Here is a 20,930-nt window from a genome sequence, read left to right as displayed (position 1 = left end):
TCCCTGATAATCTCTGCTGTAGTTTCCCAGTCATCTGGAAGCTCATCCTGACCACCCAGGACCTGTCTCAACTTCTGCCTAAATTCCTCACAAGTTTCTTCATTCTGTAGCTTCCACCACTTGGTCTTCTTTTCTGTTTTCCCTCTCTTCTTCTTCCTGACCTCCAGAGTCATCTTACACACCAACATGCGGTGCTGTCTGGCTACACTCTCTCCTACCACCACTTTGCAGTCATTAACCTCTCTCAAATGACCTCGTCTACACAGGATGTAGTCCACCTGAGTACTCCTACCTCCACTTCTGTATGTCACTCTATGTTCCTCTCTCTTCTGGAAGTAAGTGTTGACTACAGCCATTTCCATCCTCTTCGCAAAGTCCACCACCATCTGTCCCTCCAGATTCCTTTCCTTCACACCAAACCTGCCCATCACCTCCTCATCACCTCTATTGCCCTCACCAACATGGCCATTAAAGTCTGCTCCAATAACAACTCTCTCTCCTCTGGGGATACCCTCTATGACCTCATCCAACTCACTCCAGAATCTCTCCTTCACTTCTAACTCACAGCCAACCTGTGGCGCATACCCACTGACTACATTCACCATCACCCCTTCAATTTCTAACTTTAGGCTCATCATCCTGTCTGAGACTCTTTTCACCTCTAGAACACTGTTTACAAACTCCCCCTTCAGAATCACACCTACCCCGTTTCTCTTCCTATCAACACCATGATAGAACAGTTTGTATCCTCCTCCAATACTACGTGCCTTGCTGCCCTTCCACCTTGTCTCCTGCACACACAGTACATCTACCTTCCTTCTCTCCATCATGTCTGCCAGCTCTCTGCCTTTCCCTGTCATTGTGCCAACGTTAAGAGTCCCTATTCTCAAACCTATGTTCCTGCCTTTTCCCTTCTCTCTCTGGCCACGGACCCTTCTGCCTCCCCTCTTTCTTCGACCAACAGTAGTCAAATTTCCACCGACACCCTGTAGGTTAACAGCATCGGTGGCGGTCGTTGTTAACCCGGGCCTCGACCGATCCGGTATGTCAAAAGTGTTGTGGATGATTCGCATGGTTATTTTGGCAATTTTTACGCCGGATGCCCTTCCTGACGCAACCCTCTCTATTTATCCGGGCTTGGGACCGGCACAGAGGCAACTGGCTTGCAACCCCTGTGGCTAGATTAATTTTTTCAATTGTATATAACGTATTTTAAAAATCTATATAATACAGAGCCCGAGATATATTTATTTTATGGGTAAAATAAATAAATAAAGCGATCCCACAAAATAATATTTCGGTCCCACGCGATAATTAATGCGTTCCCATGAAATAGTATTCTGCTATACATTTATCCTGTTGTATTTGAATGCACCACAGTTACAGGGACACAGATTGGTCGAGGGATATGTGGGATGCTTGATGGGATACATAATATGTAGTCTTCAGATGTAAAGTGACTGCTCACGACAATGTTGATAAAAGACAAGTTACCTCAGCACGTCCTGAATATTATTAACCTTGTTCGACCCTAAACTACAACATCACATCCCACAGCCAGCTGCTCGAATGCCCGCATGACAAACAAACGAACTCCGGCCCGCCCCGGGGACAGCCAGCTGCGGTATGGGGATGCAGCAAGCTCGGGCAGCCTAAATCTTATGGTATTTTTCTTATTTTCATTGAAACAAAATGGAAAAAAATCATTCTTGTTTTTATTTTCTCCCTCTTAAACTAGTGTGGGTCACAGAGACATGGAAGTAGCGGTGGAAAGCGACTTTAGCGGTAGGACGGAGAGCGTACCGTGACGTAAATGAACCCAGACATGGAGACGTGATTACAGATGCTTTTGTGCTTTTTAAAAGAAAGTAATATGATCTCTAAACATCCTCTGTGTCTTCCATGCATTGTAACGAGACAGACAGAAATGTGGAAGTATCTGCTGTAAATCCACACACACACACACATATATATTGATTTGCAATATGAGCAGTGCTATTTTTGGAGCAATCCCCACAAGGGGGTGCTCGGGGGAACAGCGTTGGTGACCCCTGCTCAAGACGCTACCTTTAAATCCTGGTTAGATTCTGAAAAGAAAGTCAGGGAATTCATGAGCAACATGCTGAAAATTGACTCAAAAACTATTGAAATAGAAAGAGCCCATCACATTGGAAATCCAAAACGAAACGCTGAAAAAGCATTGTGGTAAAATTATTGAGATACAAAGACAAAGAACTTATCCTTGCAAAGGCTAAGGCTACCTGAAAAACTCTGGCATCTATGTCAAGGAGGATTTCTCTGATTGTATCAGGAAGAAGAGAGCTGAGCTACTACCTGCTAAGAAGCAGGCCAGATAGAGAGGAAACTTTGCTGTCATTAGCTATGATAAAGTCATAGTTAAACCCCATGTAGCCAGTAAACTAGAATCCACCAGACTCTAGTTAAAGCTAGTTATGAGGGCCAAAGTTCGTCTCAGAGGAAGTGCTAATGATGACAAGCAACATTAAGTTGCAGAAAGTGTATATATGTATTCATATTTGATTTACAACAGAAAATAAACAGGCAAAAAACATAAATCAGTTCACTGCAGTGCATCTGCTGTCCATCCTCCAATAATGTTCATGAATCCAGTCCAAGAAGTTTAGTGTAAGCAAAGTCCATCGCATAAATCCATCATATACACAAATGGGGGTGTAGGTGTAGATGCTTCCTACCGCCCAGTCCAATGTTTCCAGCTTGGAAAGGCCTGAATTCAAGGCCAAACAGCCTCCATCCTTGGTGGAACCTGGCCTGCACAGAACCAGCAATAACTAACTTCTTTGTAAAGGAAGAGGACATTAAAGTAAAAACACAGATTCCAGCAAATAAACAACTAAAGTTCAAAAAGAGTACTCCAAATCAAACATAACCAATAAATTCATTGAATACAAACCAATAAAGAGTGAATCAAATCCCAAACATCAGTGACAACACGTCAGCATTTCAAAACCACCGTGTGCACAGAACAACAAAACACACATAAACCGTTCAACAAGACGAGCTCAGCTAACGCTAGCATTAGCTGATCCTCCTGGGCACATAAACAAGAGTGTTTATTAAGAATGACACCCCAATATATACAAAAAACTCACCAGTTCCCACGTTACTCATTCACATAGCGTTTCTCATCACCCGCCCGCGTCTCATGCAGGCAGTGACAGCCCTCTTCGTCTGACTTCCGTCAACAAAACCGACTGCGTACGCCCCTTTATAAAGCCTAGCGCGATAATCGCACAAACTCTCGCGAGCGCTTTATGTTATAGCTGCGGATGGGCGAAGCTGCAAAGCATGTCAGGGTTACACCCCCCCAGCTGGACCACGACTGTCCCAGTCGCACCTGAGCTTAGGGTCAGCGATAATGGGGTCATCGCTGAGCGCAAGAGCTTCTGTGTAAGCATCAAAGAGACTCTGAAACAAGCTCTGCACAACTGACACCAGGGGATTACCTAACGCAGAATACTGAAAACGACTAGGCTGACTGCTCACGGTCATCACTGGAAGGGCAAACAAGGAGGATTACACAGCAGGTCTCACAATCAGAGTTTCCTGAGGAGGACTAACACAGCCAGATGTGGTGGATGGAATGATGTCTGCAGTAGTAGAGACCTCAGCTTGCTGGTCATGATCAGGCACATGTTTTATACTGAATCTTATCGGAAGGACAGTCCGTCCCCTGGGAATGATCACTTCATCATCCTCTTGCTTCTGATCTTCCGTTACATCAGGAAAAGACTGAAGTCAACTCTGGCTATGAGTATGCGGCCTCCGTAGGATAGTACAGTTTGGGGCATTGTCCGAATAACAAGGAGGTAAAAATCCACAAGGGAGAAGCAAATCACGGTGACGCGTGTGAGTTGGTCTCCCTCCAGATTCAGGTTGTACCACACATACTGGTAGGTCACCAGCACGACTAACAACCACATACACATCTTGCTCCCATCTGTCTGCAAGCTTATGTCTCCCTTGGATTTTAACATTACGGACTAACACACCGTCTCCCACTTGCAGACTAGCAGGGTTTACATACTTGTCAAAAGAACTTTTATTTTTTATCTGCAGACCTCCATGCATTTCTTGAAGCAAGTTTATAACTCTCTTCAAGTCTGGCTTTTAAGTTCTCTACATAGTCTGTATGTGTTGCAGTTGGAGGTTCCTTTATTGGTAACCCAAATGCTAAGTCTACAGGTAAGCAAGGTAATCGCCCAAAAAGAAGTTCGTATGGTGTGTACCCAGTTACATCATTCCGTGTGCAATTATATGCATGAACCAGAGGCTTGACATGCTCCTTCCACCTAACTTTTTGTTAATTATCGAGTGTGCCTAGCATGTTCAACAATGTCCGGTTAAAACGCTCTACCGGATTCCCTCTGGGATGATATGGAGTTGTTCTGGATTTCTTGATGCCAGTTATGTCACAAAGCTCTCTAACTAACCTAGACTCAAAATCTGAGCCTTGGTCAGAATGCAGACATTCTGGGATGCCATAATGCACTATGAAATCATTCCACAATCACTTCTCGACAGTCCTGGCTTTCTGATTCGGAGTTGGAATAGCGACAGCAAATTTGGTGAAATGGTCAGTTAATACTAAGATATCCTTCGTATTACTGCTATCTGGCTCTAGAGATAGAAAGTCCATGCACAGGAGTTCCAATGGTCTGGTGGTGTGTATGCTAACAAGGGGTGCTGCTGGGGGGGACTCAAGATGGCCGCGTAGAAGGGTTGATTTTCTCTTAGCTCCGCACCACTTCACTGTTTTTTTCAGCATAACCCCACTAAATCTGTCATCTACATCCTTTATAAGGAAAAAGAAGGAAAAACTGCCTTTTTATTATGAGCATTGATAAGTATTTTTTGAGGTGCCAGGACAAGATGCCACCGAAAGAGAGTAGAAAATCGGCTAAGAGGAGCAAGCCCAAAGCCACTGCTAGCCTGCCCGGCCAGCCTTCGATAGCCGAGGAGCAACAGGCACTACATGACGCCGAGAGCGCTCTGGACCCGGCTTTTCGTCAAACCATACAAGTAATAACTGCAAACATAACTAAGGTGAGGCTGAGGTAAGTGAGGCTGTGCCCACTTTCAAGGTTGCTGGAGACCCATTCTCAACAGCTGAAGGAAATCGAGGAACGGACTACCGAAATGGAAGATCGGATCTTGGCGACGGAACACACTACCGACGCTGCCGAAAAACGGATCAAGGCGCTGGAAAGTCAAATACAGGCATGACAGAGCATGTGCCATATCAAGATGCTGATTAGACAGCATGATTACCCAGGAGAAAGAATATACGAATTATTGGCAAACCTGAAGAGGCGGAGGGAGGTAACCCAACAAGGTTTTTCAAAACCTGGATCCCCAGCCTGCTTGGGATGGAGGCCAAAAACGGCCGCGTTAAAATTGAAAGGGCGCATCGCACCGTCGCTCCCAAGCCGGGCCCGAATCAACGACCTCGCCCCGTCCTGATCAGGTTTCACAACTTTGTTGACAAACAGAGGGTCCTGGACGCCGCAAGACGCAACGGGTCTGTGAAATTTCAGGAGTCGAGCATCATGTTTTTCATGATCTGTCAGCTGCAGTCATGCGCAAGCGGAAAGGATTTGACAAGGTTAAAAAGCATCTGCGGGAAATCTGTGCCAAATACATGATGCTGTACCCTGCCACCTTGAAAATCCTACATCATGGAGAGGCCAGGAGCTTCGACTCACCTGAGAAGGCCATGGCATGTGCTGTCACTCTAAAATAATCTGCACGTGAGTCACAGGCGTCTCGGGATAGATCCTGTCTCTCTCTCTCTTGCGGAGCACGGCTCAGTTTGTTACAACTGTTCAGTTGGCTATATGCTCTACAGAAATTTGTCTGGTTTGACTTTGCTCCACTGCTGTTCAGAGTGGCTTTAATTTAGTGAAGCACATGAAACATTTAATTAATGCCACATTATTACTGAACATGGTTTAATTCCCTTTCCCCAGAGGGAGGTTTTTCTTTTCTCTTCATTTTATTATACTTTTAAAGGTGGTTACCATGATAACAGTGGGTTGGTTTTTATTTTTGTATATGTGTGTATGTGCGTGTGCATATATGCATATATATGTAAACGTTTTGTTTCTTTTTTATATACGGAGCCTTAAGAGATGTAATCTGTGAGTGTGTAAGAGTATGGAGGGGTTTAGAGTATCCCACTGGTTTCTGAGTGGGAAAGGTTCCCTTTACTGTGCTGTTGGCACATTTGTTATATGTATTTTATATACACTGTTTCTATGTCTGTTAATTTTTTTGCTGTTGTTTTTTCTTATTTTTTTGTTGGGTTACAGCCGGGTGAAAAATCAACATAGGATTTGTGGCACAAATGGGAGCTTACATCTTTTCTTTAGTGAAAAACATTATGGTTCTTGACACACTAAGATTGTGCACTTGGAATATCAAAGGAAGTCATTCTCCTATTAAACGGAAGAAGATTTTGATGTCCCTGAAAAAGGAAAAAGTTGACATTGCTATGCTACAAGAAACCCACCTGAATGATGAAGAGCATTTAAAGCTGCGACAGTGTGGTTTTGACCAGGTCTATTTCTCCTCCTTTACTAGTAAAAGTAGGGGTGTGGCAATACTAATTAGGAAAAACTTGCCAGTTAAAGTGTCCAAATGTATTCAAGATAAGTGTGTAAGATTTGTGCTCATCTCAAAATTTTGCCTTTCTGAATGTTTATTATAATGACTGGGCCTCGTGAGGGTTGCACTTCTTGGCCTCAAAAACAACTCTTTACTTTGGTTTACAAGTTATTTAACTGACTGATATCAAACCGTAAACTACAATGGACTAAAGTCCTCACTCCTTCCTCTACAATGTGATTTACCTTAAGGTTACATTTTGGATCCTCTGTTATTTTCATTATATGTCAATGATCTACCCAATGCATCAGTTAAACTTTCAAAAATATTATTTGCAGACGACACCAGTGTATTCTATTCCCAGAAGGATTTAGATACTCTTAAAGATGTTTTAAATGATGAACTTGACAAGATAACAAGCTAACAAACTGTCACTCAATATTAAAAAAAAACACACTTTATTTTGTATGGTCTAAAATCAAATGCCATGGATTTCTCTTTTAAAATACAAATTGATAATATTTCAAATAAGAATGTTAGCTGTGTTTAATAATGAATTTCATGAATACCCGACTCGGGGTGGCCGTCTCATCAGAGCACCTTTCTCTTACACAACTCAGTCACAGTTTTTTTTTTATAAAGAGGATGTGAAATTAGGAACAGTCTTCCGTCCTCTTTCGAAGAACTTTCACAGATTCGGTTTAAAAAAGCTCTAAAAAGATTTCTTCGTAAAAATGGTACTTCTCCATATGGCATGTGTCTTTTAGTAAGTATGTAATTGCATGAATTGAATATGTTTTAATTTTAAATGTATTGTTTTACTTTATGGTATTGCCTTTTAGTTTGATATTATTTATTTATTTTATTCACCTCTATTTAACCAGGATATAAAACGCAGTGCACCAGCAAAAACAGTGTCCAAAGCATCAGCAGAAGGATTCATATAAATCACATCACCAAAATCAAGGACAGACATAAAAGTTGCAGAGACAAGTTTCTTACAGAGCCCGGACAGCCCTCAGTAAGGCTCCCCGGACCCCATACTCCCAGAGCACCCCCCACAGGACACCACGGGGGACACGGTCGAACGCCTTCTCCAAATCCACAAAACACATGTGGACTGGGTAAGCGAACTCCCACAATCCCTCCAGTACCCTCGATAGGGTGTAGAGCTGGTCCACTGTTCCACGACCAGGACGGAAACCACACTGTTGTTCCTGAATCCAAGGTTTGACTATCGGACAGACTCTCCTCTCCAGTACCCTGGCATAGACTTTCCCAGGGAGGCTGAGGAGTGTAATTCCCCTGTAGTTGGAACACACCCTCCGGTCCCCCTTCTTAAAAAGGGGAACCACCACCCCTGTCTGCCAATCCAGTGGTACAGTTCCCGACTGCCACGCGACGCTGCAGAGACGTGTTAGCCAAGACACTCCTACAGCATCCAGAGACTTGAGGTACTCAGGGCGGACTTCATCCACTCCCGGGGCCTTGCCACTGAGGAGCTCGTTGACTACCTGAGTGACTTCAGCCCAGGTAATAGACAGCCCCACCCCAAAGTCCTCGCTCTCTGCTTCTTCAAAAGAAGTCGAGTCAGTGGAATTGAGGAAATCCTTGAAATATTCCTTCCACCTCCCGACAATGTCCCCAGTCGAAGTCAACAGTCCCCCACCTGCACTGAAGACGGTGCCTGTGGAGAACTGCTTTTCCCTCCTGAGGCGCCGGATGGTTTGCCAGAATTTCTTCGAGGCCAACCGATAGTCCTTCTCCATGGCCTCACCGAACTCCTCCCAGGCCCGTGTTTTTGCCTCCGCAACAGTCTGGGCCGCAGCTCGCTTAGACTGCCGATCCCTGTCAGCTGCCTCTAGAGTCCCGCAAGCCAGCCAGGCCTGGTAGGACTCTTTCTTCAGCTTGACGGCATCCCTTACTTCCAGTGTCCACCACCGGGTTCGGGGGTTACCGCCGCGACAGGCACCAAAGACCTTGCGAGAACAGCTCTGAGCAGCAGTGGAGACAATGGAAGTGGAAAACATGGTCCACTCGGACTCAATGTCCCCAACCTCCCTCGGTACCTGTTTGAAGTTCTCCCGGATGTGGGAGTTAAAGACTTCCCTAACGGAGGGCTCAGCCAGACGTTCCCAGAAGACCCTCACAGTACGTTTGGGTCTTCCAAGTCTTTCTAGCCTCCTTCCCCGCCAGCGAATCCAACTCACCACCAGGTAGTGATCGGTGGACAGCTCCGCCCCTCTCCTCACCCGAGTGTCCAAGACACAAGGCCTGAAACAACTACAAAGTCGATCATCGACCTCCTGCCCAGGGTGTCCTGATGCCAGGTGTATTGATGGACACCCTTGTGCTCGAACATGGTGTTCGTTATGGACAAACTATGACGAGCACAGAAGTCCAATAACAAAACACCACTCGGCTTCAGATCAGGGGGGGCATTCCTACCAATCACGCCCCTCCAGGTGCCACTGTCATTGCCCACGTGGGCATTGGAGGAGACTGGAGTCCCCCATTGGGACACTTTCCTGTACCCCTTCAAGAGACACCAAGAAGGCCTGGTACTCCAAACTGCTGTTCGGCCCATAAGCTGAAACCACAGTTAGAGACCTGTCTCCCACCCGAAGGCGGAGGGACATGACCCTCTCGTCCACCGGGGAGAACTCCAACACTTGGCGGCAGAGCTGGGGGCTCACGAGTAAGCCCACATCAGCCCGCCGCCTCTCACCTTGGGCAACTCCAGAGTGGTAGAGAGTCCAACCCCTCTCTAAGGTCTGAGTTTCAGAGCCCAGGCTATGTGTGGAGGTGAGCCCGACTATATCTAGACGGTCTCTCTCAGCCTCTCGCACCAGCTCAGGCTCCTTCCCTCCCAGAGAGGTGACATTCCATGTCCCAAAAGCCAAGTTCCATGACCGGGGTCTGGGTCGCCGAGGCACCCGCCCTCGACAGCCACCCAAACCACAATGCACCGGCCCCTTTTGAGATATCCTATGGGTGGTGGGCCCATGGGAGAGTGGTCCCACGTCGCTCCTTCGGGCTGTGTCCGACCGGGGCCCTTGGGAAAAGCCCCGGTCACCAGGCACTCGCCTGCGAGCCCCAACCCCGGGCCTGGCTCCAGAGTGGGGCCCCGGTGACGCCAATCCGGGCGATGTAATCGGTTCCGTGATATTTCTCTTCATCAGGGGTTACTGAACCACTCTTTGTCTGGCTCGTCACCCAAGTGTGAAATAAATAAAGAAAAAAGAACTTAATGTTTTATACACTTCAGTTGGACTTAATATGTTCTTTTTTTTTTTCAAAGTCTAACAGAGCCTTGTCTGTTTTTAATGCTTTCCTCATTCGCTTAGTTTTTGTAATCAATTACCTTTCTTTTTTTCTTCCATCTGTTCACATTTCATCCCAACATTGTGTTAAAGTTCTCACTCTTTAATATTTTCCTATTTTAGCAGATCCACTTTCATTTCTGCGTCTCTCCTCTCCCAGTTTATTCATCACTGTTTTCCATTTGAAGGATCCAGCTAACAGGAATCCACTGCGGCTCGTTTTGTATGGAGTGATATTTCTGCCACCACGTTGCACACAAAACTTTCTAAGTTGAACACAAAGTTGAACACAAAACTTTCGTTTTTTGCTAAAAAAAAATTTTTTTTTGCTCTCATAAACTTTTTTTTGCTTTCAAAAACGTTTTTTGCATTTGCAAAACACTTTTTTTCGCGTGCGTTGTGTCAAATCTCGCTTTTGTCCTATCTTTGATTTTGCTGACTACTTTGAGCGCGACTTAGCGTAACATGACTGCCACTGACATCGCCAAAAAGAAATTCGCAAGCGTTGTGTGTCATCTCACTTTTTTCCTATCTTTGCTGAGTTAAGTTTCGTTTTGACGTGACCAAGCTGCTGGGTATATGGTCTGCAATAACGGGTCCTGTTCGATTCAATTAAGAAGGAATTCTTTATTCATTTTTCCAATGGTATCATCTTAACTTCTGAAATGATTCAACACTCAGGTTTGTGGAATATGGAGAGAATAAAGGCCACCTCTATGGAACCAGCTTTGATAGTATTGATGAAGTCCTCAAACATGGAAGGATGTGCATAGTTGATGCTGAGTCTCATGTATGTTCAGTTGCAGAACCAGTCGACTCTTGTACTGCTATACATTTTTTGCTTGATGTTCATTTTTTTGTTTTGTTTTCAGAGTATTCCACTTTTACGAACAAGGAAGCTGAAGCCGTTTGTGATCTTCATTAAACCCCCGAGCCCAGAGAGACTGAGACAAACCCGCAGAAACGCCACCATCATGGTTAATGACACGGTCAACAGAGCTTTCACTGTGAGTGCAGCATTTAAAAACACTTAGAACCAACAGAACAGACAGAACTCATGAATTCTACTAGACATAAAATCTAGGAGATTTTATGTAAATTCTCTCATTTATTTTGATTTTTTTTAATTTAGTTTCTTGTATGTTTCTTAATTCCTTCAGTTTATTTATTTATGGTATTTTATCATAGAAGAAACACTCCTTGATAGAATGTGATTATTTCTTATTTTATGTAATAAACTTCATCCAAATAAATGTACAAATCAAAGAGCAGACTGTTGGTACTATGACAGGACAGTGACGTCCCGCTCTTCTTCCCCTGCAGGAGGAAGACTTTGTGGAGTTGGAGGAAGTTTCTCGGCTGATTGAGGCTAAATACAAACAGTTTTTTGACAGTATTCTGGTGAACGACGGCCTCCAGGACGCCTGCATGAAGCTCTGCTCCGTCATCCATCAGGCTCAAAACTATGGAGTGATATTTCTGCCACCACGTTGCACACAAAACTTTCTAAGTTGAACACAAAACTTTCTACGTTTTTTGCTCAAAAATTGTTTTTTTTGCTTTCAAAAACGTTTTTTGCGTTTGCAAAACACTTTTTTTCGCGTGCGTTGTGTCTAATCTCGCTTTTGTCCTATCTTTGATTTTGCTGACTACTTTGAGTGCGACTTAGCGTGATATGACTGCCACTGGCATCGCCAAAAAGAAATTCGCAAGCGTTGTGTGTCATCTCACTTTTTTCCTATCTTTGCTGAGTTAAGTTTCGGTTTGACGTGACCAAGCTGCCATCAAACAGCTGCTGATTGGTCCAGATTCGAACCAATTCATCCACATTCATTCATCCAGTTCATCCACCACCGAGTGGTGGTGGATGAACTGCTTGATGCAGATAAAACAATGGCTCTGTAAAAACTCTTTGCAGCTAAACTCTGAGAAAACAGAAACACTAGTTATTGCCCCTGATGATGCTATACCAGGGATTAAGCAGCATTTGGGTTCTCTTGGCCAGGCTGTCAAATCCAGGGTGTCATTTTTGACAAAGATCTGTTGCTGGAGCAGCACTCCAAACAGCTGATCAAGAACTGATTCTTCAAGTTTAGTAATATTTCTAAACTTAGGAAAATGCCATCATATGAAGATCTTTTTATTCATGCCTTTGTTTCCTACAGGGCTAGACTACTGAAACAGTCTGTTTTGCTGTCTGAATATGTAGGAGCTGTGTCGCCTGCAGTTGATCCAGAACTCGGTTGCCAGGATCTTGACCCACACTAAGAAAAGAGATCACATCTCCCCGATCCTCAAAGCTCTTCATTGGCTCCCGGTTGCTTACCGTTATCAATACAAAATCTTAGTTTTGACTTTTAGGGCCCTCCATTCTCAAGCTCTTCCATGTGTCTGTGATCTGATTGACCTCTACAGACCATCTCGTGCACTGTGGTCTGTGAATCAGAACCTGTTGATGGTCCCTCGCACACGGTTCCTAACGAGACGAGACAGGTCCTTCCAGGCTGTCGCTCCTGTGAAGCAACTTCTGTCACCTTTCACAGACTTCTGTCTTTCACAGACAGAAGTCTGTGAAAGGTGCTATACAAATAAAATGTACTTACTTAGTTACTTACTTACTTGTGAAGGATACAACAGGATGCGATGTGTTGAAGTCCAAATTGACTTCCCCGGGTTCTTTAATTTGGAGTCAGAAGGACCCTGTAGCTGAAGGTTCAAAAATCAGAATCTTCGCTTTCGCCTTTGCAAAGGGAGAATTCAGCGCTGCCATTACCCCTTCTTTGTAGACAGCCCGCTAAATTCTGCCTTCCTTCCTCCGGCAGGCTCTATTTATTGATCCACACATGGTGTAGCATCCTGCTCATTCAGACTTATGATGGATGCATGACTAACCTCGCGCTCATTCAAAGCCTTCAGATTCGCATTCTTCTTTTGACCTTTGTCATCCTTCACCTCCTCTTTTGACCTTTGTCTAAAGCTCTCTTAACCACATCCTTCACTTGAAGTCACAAGTTATCACACACATGTCTCATGTTTGCTTGACTCACATATAAACATTAATATACTTTTAATTATAATTCCCACAATTGCCGACTTCATTTTCTTCTTAGGTGGTTTTGTGTTTTGTCGAGGCATTTCCTGTTTCCTATGGGCTTGGGGCATCAGTGTAGAGAGGTTCTAGGTGCCCAACAACCATGTCTTATTTCTTCGGTTCATTCCAGCTGCTGTATTTTCAGTATTGAGTAGCTGACCAAATATAAGTATTCGAATTCATTCGTTATATGTGCATTACTAACTTTATCTGTGTTGTTATATTTTCTTTGGTCGCTAGGTGTCACTGTTGTCACGTTTGCTGAGGAAAGACATTTATGTGGTTTAAAGCAGATTTAGTTATATTTTTCCATATTATAAGGAGTTTATGTTCATAATGACAGTCAGTCAGTTTTCTCTGTTTATGTACTTTGTTATATTTACAGTAGGTCAGTTTGTGCTATTTGTGTTGTAATGAGAGAGATCTTTTATTGTTTACAGACTGACTTGGAATATTAATCAGCAACGGAATAAATGTGGAACATCTGCCAAGTGGAGTCACATCTCTTTTACTCCTACCTGAGTCCTGAGCGACACACCATCTTGTTTCCTGTTAAAAACCTTCCCTGAATCAGTGACATGGTCCTCCCTAACATGGGAAATGATGATCCTGGTCATCAGGTGATCATGTCATAAAAAAAGTTCATCGTGAAGTTTCTATTTTCATGGCTTTCTTAGTACACAGCTATAGTTAAAGAAATGCAACCAGAGAAGAATCATGACTGCTTGAAGAACAAAGCTAAAGTTACATTTAATTCTGTGTCCAACAGCTGGGCAAACAGATGAGAGCTGAGGGCCTCTTGTGTTGGACATATTTTGCTTTAACAAGAGGGGTTATTAATCTTAAGACAAACCAAAGGTATGTCTGAATAAACCCCTTTTGTAATTGAGGCCAAACTTTATTAATTTCAATCATGTTTGAAAATCTTTGGTGTTGGACCGGACGGAAAAGGAAAGAGGGGAAGAAGAGAGAGGGATGTCAGAAGGGGGGGGTTAGGAGGGTGAGAATAGGAGGGGTGGGGGATAAGACCATGAAGCAGCATAAAGCAACAAGTTTACTGGTTGTTTATCCTTACGGTAAGGTTCAAATGTAGTAACTATTAAAAATACTTTATAATAGTTTAACTTAAACTATAATGACAGAAGCTGAGTAGAGGCGGGAAGGGCTTGTAAGAATGAGGAATGTTACCAGCCCTATTTGGAGATAAAGCCTAGTTCATTGTTTGGTCAGTCACTCGTCTGCTGTTTTATCACAGAGCAAATCTAGCTCATATATCTAACAAGGAAGACGACGGTTGTAATCCAGCCGAACATTTTAGTTCTACACAGCTCCAGCTTTTGATTTTTGACTGGTTGCTCTCCAACCAATGATGCACCCCTTAGAAAGCTCATCAACTAACATGAATCTGGATTTTATTTGGAAACTTTTTGAAAAATTAAGACGACCTTTGGGTTTGTTCCTGCTCTTGTTTCTTACATCTATCTTGCAGCATGTATTCGACTTGCACTTTGTGTGTTCATGCCGACCTGATCTACATGTAAATGACGTGCTGTTCATAATTCTTCCTTCTCTGATTCTAACCTTAGCTGTCTACGTTGTAAAAATCTTTTACAAGAAAAGTTTTTTTTTAACTGTGGAGTTCTGCATTTGCAAACTCTGCTGCACCAACGGCTGCAGCTGGTTTTGGGTTTTTTTCTTTTTGAAGAGATTTTATGAGCTCCTCAGTCTGACATCTCTCTGGATAGCCATGGTTCTGTTTGATGGAGACTGGTACTTCTGTATGAAAACAAACCTGAACTCTAATCAGACTGGATTGCCTTGCAAGAAAATATTGACAGACGAAGAGGAACGAATTATAGATTCCTACAAGACGGAGTCAATTGTAAGTATTGATGCACAAACTGACCGTATTTGTGCTTTTTATCCTCTGAAATGTTTATCTCCACACACAAGTTACAAATGTTTATTTAATTTCTGTGACTTCTTGATAGGTTGAACTAAAGACACCAAATTAGAAGAGAATATGAAAACCTTTGTTTAGTTTCAGTCTATTCTTTAGTTCTCATTGAACACATTTCCCCCCAGTTGGGTTGCCTCAGTGAGTGGGTGAAGATCCAAGACGCTCCATGACCCTAAAGTTCATTACTGAGGATGTGTGCTTCTTTTTTACTCTTCACTTTTCTTTTTCAGGACATTGGCCTTGGTGTTTGCTGCTGTCTCCTTTTTGTCTGGAGCCTTGTTGAAAAATTCAGAACACAATTAAGATCATGTTGTTGGTGCCCACGTCACTACTATGAAGCAAAGTACAAAAAGATTCTGTCAGACGAGCTCAGTAGCTATCTCCAAAAAAAATTAAAGGAAATTGCCGTGGCCAAGGCACAAAAAATGTTAATGCCAAAGATTGAAGTTATCAGGAATCATGAACTTTCGGAGAACAATAGAACAGAGAATAGAGTTTCTCAGACATGGAAAGACATTTCAGACCCAAGTTTCATTTTTGAATATCAAGAAATGACAGAAAGTAATACAACAACCAATACAGAGATGTCTGATCAGTCTGGAAGGAACCAAGATGGGCGGGAAGGACTAAATCAGGAAATGGCTCAAGATTCCTCTGAAGAAGCTGGAGGAAGTGGACAAGGAACGTCTGCAAATTCTTTTGCTTCTTCTTCTTCCCCTTTCAGAAGTTGTGGTAGCAGTGATGAGGAGCATTTGGAGAACCCCCCTCCATACCGCACCGGTTCTGCCCCGGGGGGCGTGGCCACTGCGGCGGAAGGTAGCGTGGGTGAAGGTCAGCGTGGGCAGCCTCGCACCGCGTCAGCCTAGCGTCCCTTGGAGGACCTGGCAGATTGTCCCGATCCCGTGCAGGAAGGGGCTCATGCGGGAATCATAGAGCAGCGAATGCAGAATGTCAGGCTATGAGAAGAGAAGTTCATATTCAAAAAACCAGAGTACGATATAGAATTTCAAATGCAGATGCAGTCAAAATGGTTGGTAAAGATTCTGAGAGAGAAACAGGGGTCATACGCAAGGCGTTAAATAGTATACAGGACAGAAATGTTTGAGGGGGAGTTTGGTTAGATGGGAAAAAACTAAGAAAAAACATTTGTTGCTAGTTATTAATGCAAGGATGGAAACTAAATCGAAAATGGAAAGAATACAAATCATTGTGAAAGCGGCAGCAAACCATTTGTACATAAATGAGTTGACATGGAAGGAGGTCTGGAGCAACCTTAGTGCCCAGTCTGGTCAGGAGGTGGGAAGTGTAGGATGGAAAATTACAATGGAATGCAAGGAGCTTATCGGCGAATGGACAGGAATTTAAAAAAAAGTATTGAGGACTTTAGACAAAAAACAGATATTATATTTATACAAGAGACATGGTTAAGGCCCAATTTAGATATTAAATTTTTTCAACATACAGGAATCCGGTGTGATAGAGCAGAGGGGGGGAAGGTGGTTGTGCCATCTTCAGTAATAGTAATTTCAATTATATGATCATTAAAATTAGAGCACAAGAAAAATTCACTAGCATAGAAATGTATATTGGTCTGGGGAGAATTTATGTCGTTAATTACTATAATCCATGCAAAAACGTTAGACCTTAATTTTCAAAAATCAATTATCTATTTGGATAATGTGTTCTAATGATAATCAATGATTATTACATATCAGTACAGTTACTGTTTACTGAAATCATGACTGAATGTTTTCTGAAGATAATCAATCATCAATAAGCACTTGATTTTGTACCTAAGTAAGAATCTATCTGATCAGAACTGGATTACGAAAACTTTGTAAAAATGTAAATGAATGAACTCAGTAGGGGTGGGATTATATAAACTCACTTCGTTTCACTCCTTTTCAAGCAATAAATCAAGCTCTACATGACTTTAGTTAATGATCACTATGTTTAATTAAGCACATGTGACATTGCTGTGTCTTTGTTTCTGTTTTTTTATCTATGCATTTCATCATTTCTGTAATGAGTTTGCATGAATTCTTATTGTTTTGACTACAATTCTTGAAATAAATCAATCAATCAATCAAAGTGAGATTAGCCCTGTGCTGTGTTTAATTGTAATTACGAATAATTATACCTATAATTTCATTGGATATGAATTTGGGAAGGCAGTGTTTGCAGATGATGGAGCCTTGTTGAAGAGGGAACGGAATATTCGTTATGTGGAGAGAAAGGTGCCAGACACAATGACGGAAAACTGGTCACACGATTGGGGCTTTAAATTCTCAGTGGCTAAATCTAAATGTATGTTTTTTTCTGGGAAACAGATAACTGTTGTAAACATAAAATTATATGGAGAAGTATTGGAGCTAGTGTATAGCTTTAGGTACCTTGGAGTTATATTCTACTTGAAATTGAAATGGAGAGAGAATATTGATAGTATCACAGGGAGATGTAAGAAAGTGTGGCATGATTTTATTATACTTTTATACTTTATGATTATGCATTTTCTTGATACTGTATATACCTCAACAGTATGTGAAGTTCTGAAACCTGTATCTGTTTTTTGTCTGTACCAAAGAGATCCAGTCATAACTGTCATTCCTGCCAGGAACGGCTGGTCTCTTAACGTCGTGCTTGTAAGGATGAACACAGAGCCGTTGTATACCATGACTTTGATTTACACATGTTGGGTAATAAAACCTGCTTGCTGTGAGGGGAAACTCAGAGCAGTGTAGATCAGTGCAGAAGCAAAGCGCTTTGTCTGCGGACGCCACTGACTCTCCCTTTTGCAAAAAAGTTGAAGTTGAAGTTTCTGCAGACTTTTCCCATTTGCACATCTGGGTTTTGATATCCTTAACCCTCGGAACATGGGAAAAAATCTTGGAAGCACCCAACATCACAACATCACATTCACACACGAAGGGATCAACATGAATGACCACAGGAACACCACATGTGTCCTAAACAGTTGGAAAAGCACGAGAAGTTCAGGTCAGATTTGCAGCCCACACCTCTGGCAGGAGCCAGAGAGTTGTACACGGATGGTTGCCGTTTCAGGCAAGACAAAGATGCATTAAGATCCGCATATGCAGTGGTGGAAGATCAGAATGGTCAGCATGTGGTCAGAAAGGCAGAAAGTATAACAGGTCCCAATCAGCTCAAAGGGCAGAAGCCTCACAGTCACCAAGGCTCTAAACTAGGAGTGGGACAGAATCTGAACATGTATACTGGTTCAGCTTATGCGGCAGGTGTGGTACATGTGGAGCTGAAACAATGGGTTTATCGCAGCAGGACAGAAGCCGGTTAAACATGAAAGGGAAATGAAGGAGTTAACAGTGATAAAATGCAAAGGACAAGCAGAACAGTTAGAGATAATCAGGCAGCAGATCAAGCAGCAAAGAAGTGTGAATGATATCAGGAGAAACACGTCATGGTGTGTTCAGAAACACAAATGGGAGCCAAAGCCACACCTCGATGAGGTGGTAAGACAACAGAAGGAGGTGTCACCGAGGAAAAGTCCGTTTGGAAAGCGAGAGGAGGAAAACAGAATGATCAGGGATCGTGGCGAGGATTGGAGGGACGTCCCATTCTACGCCTACGCATCCGGGATTGGTCATGTAGGGATGTATCAAATGCTGAAAAACTCAGAACATTGGTTGCATCCTTTTCTAAAACAAATGGTCACTCATTGGGTAAACACATGCGAGTTTTGTTTACAGTACACTACCAGCCCCCCACTTAAACCAGAACCAGGAAGGTTTCCAGTGGAGCCAGTGGCAGGACGAGAAATCATACTTGATTTTAAAGATATGGTGATCTCCGTCCGAGGCTACAAGTGTGTGTTCATGTGTGTGGATGCATGTACCGGGTGGCCAGAGGCGTGGCCCACCGAGAGGGAAAATAGTAAAACAGTGATCAAATGTCTGGTTAATCACTACATCCCACGCCATGGTTTTCCCATCAAAGTCAAGTCAAACAATGGAACTTGTTCCAAAACTGGGACCTGCAGGAGGTTGAGGCCAAGCTAGGACTGAAACATTCGTCTGGAATGTAAGTGTAATGTAGGGTATATCATCCACAGTCACAAGGAAAGGTGAAGAGAATGAATCAAACAGTCAAAACTAAATTGGGCAAAATCTGGGCACAGACCAAATTCATTGGGTGGTAGAGCATTGGGTTGATGTTCCACCACTTGCTCTTATGTCCATCAGAGGCTCTGTCATTCAGAAAGTGGGTTTAACCCCACATGAGTTGCAGTCAAGACTTTTCCAGGGCCTCAATCACGGTTACTTTGCTTAGGAAGCTCAAATAATACAATGTCTCACCGTGATTATCACAATGCTCTCCATTGTCTTGTATCAGCTTTCTCCAAACAGGTGGCAAAGAGACCAGAAGGTGTCTCCACTGAGACTAACACGGGTCCGACTGGGTGCTGATAAAGGTCATCAAACAGAAGTGGTTGGAACCACGCTGGAGAGAACGTGGTAATTCTATTCAGTATTCAAGACAAGGTAGGGAAAGGCCGGAATCTTAGACCAAACACCAGAGATCCAATCATAATATCACAATTGAGGATGGGACACACGGCTTAAAATAATCCATTACATTTAACAGGGAAAGATCCCACTGGTCTGTGTGATTGTGGGAAATGGGAAGAATCCGTGGAGCACATTTTGAGTCTCTGTGAACTGTATGAGGAAGAAAGAGGACAGCTGGAGGACAGAGTACGGTTGCCAGAGGGAAAGCAGTTGAGTTTTAAGGAGACTTTTGGGAGTCGTTATTGGTTTCGAAATGCTTATGTCAACATAAGCTCGTAAAAAATGGATTCAATTAGCTTTTAGAAGAGCTAAGAGTGCTATGTTGGTGTTCCCATGTGCCCACTGGTCGCTAGGATAGGCTCCAGCAACCCCATGACCCTGAAAGAGATTCAGCGGGTTTTGAAAACGGATGGATGGTCGGTTGGATAGATGGCTAAAAGTACTAAAAAATTCATCTTTTGGTCTCAATATTACCAATGTTGCACAATATAAGTAAGGGATTTGAACCAAATTTGTGTTTACTGTATTGAAGATTAGCAATCTCATGTGATCTGGATTTAGTGGTTCTGTATGAGTCAGTCGGGTCAGGGAAACGTTTTTTTGTATAAAAAAAATGTTTAAAAGTTAAATCAATACTCGATAATCACAATAATAATGTGATGCTAAGATAATGTTCTTTTTTATTAGAATTTCATTTAAGTTGTGTACATTTGTCTAATGGAAACACAGACTGTTCCACTTGATCCAGTCAACAACGCAGCGCGAGAGAATTCTCCAAGCCGTTGAGAGAGAAGCATTCGAACATTTGAATGTGCAAACGATAATTTTATATTTGTTAACCTTAATTATTATTTTTATAGTTTTTCACTCCTGATTCATTTGTATTGTACTTTGTTGTTATTTTACGTTTTAAAAGAATCACAAAACAAGAAGAAAAAAGGCCTTCACGGATGGCATGGATGAAGTTTGCTGCCATTGGCTACCCAAAATCTGTCAATCAAACGCCTCAGACATTCGATGTCAGATCTTCATGCTTTTACTGAGTCGCTCAGCGAGTGAAGAAAAATTTGCTTTTTTTTATTAAAAAGTCCCATTATCTGTCACATACCTTGTGAAATGTTCTCTCAGCATTTGACCCCTCCCCTGGGGGAGCAGTGAGCTGCAGACACAGCCATACTTAGGAACCAGTTGGTGGATGCTGAGTGTCGAGCAGGGAGACATTTGGTCCAATTTTTTAGAATCTTTGGTATGGATTTGAACTCACGACCTCCCAGTCACAGGACAGACTAGAGAGATGCTCAGCGCTTCTAGAGGAAATTTTCTTCCACAAAAGCGATTTGACCTGCGCGCGCGGCTACAGCGACGGG

General features: G+C 43.0%; 1 protein-coding gene across 1 annotated transcript; it reads left to right on the top strand.

Annotated features, from left to right (window-relative positions):
- Positions 1-10,623: 10,623 nt before the first annotated feature.
- LOC110017404 (MAGUK p55 subfamily member 4-like) lies at positions 10,624-12,050 on the top strand. Its single transcript, XM_020713164.2, has 4 exons — positions 10,624-10,758; positions 10,841-10,975; positions 11,292-11,438; positions 11,988-12,050. Exons 1-4 carry the CDS (start codon positions 10,732-10,734, stop codon positions 12,048-12,050), a joined length of 372 nt encoding a protein of 123 aa, XP_020568823.1. The 5' UTR covers positions 10,624-10,731.
- The last annotated feature ends 8,880 nt before the right edge of the window (positions 12,051-20,930 follow it).

The sequence above is a fragment of the Oryzias latipes genome, chromosome 21 (genome assembly GCF_002234675.1).
Source record: "Oryzias latipes chromosome 21, ASM223467v1".
Taxonomy (NCBI): domain Eukaryota; kingdom Metazoa; phylum Chordata; class Actinopteri; order Beloniformes; family Adrianichthyidae; genus Oryzias; species Oryzias latipes.
This window is presented reverse-complemented; position numbering and strand designations above follow the sequence as displayed.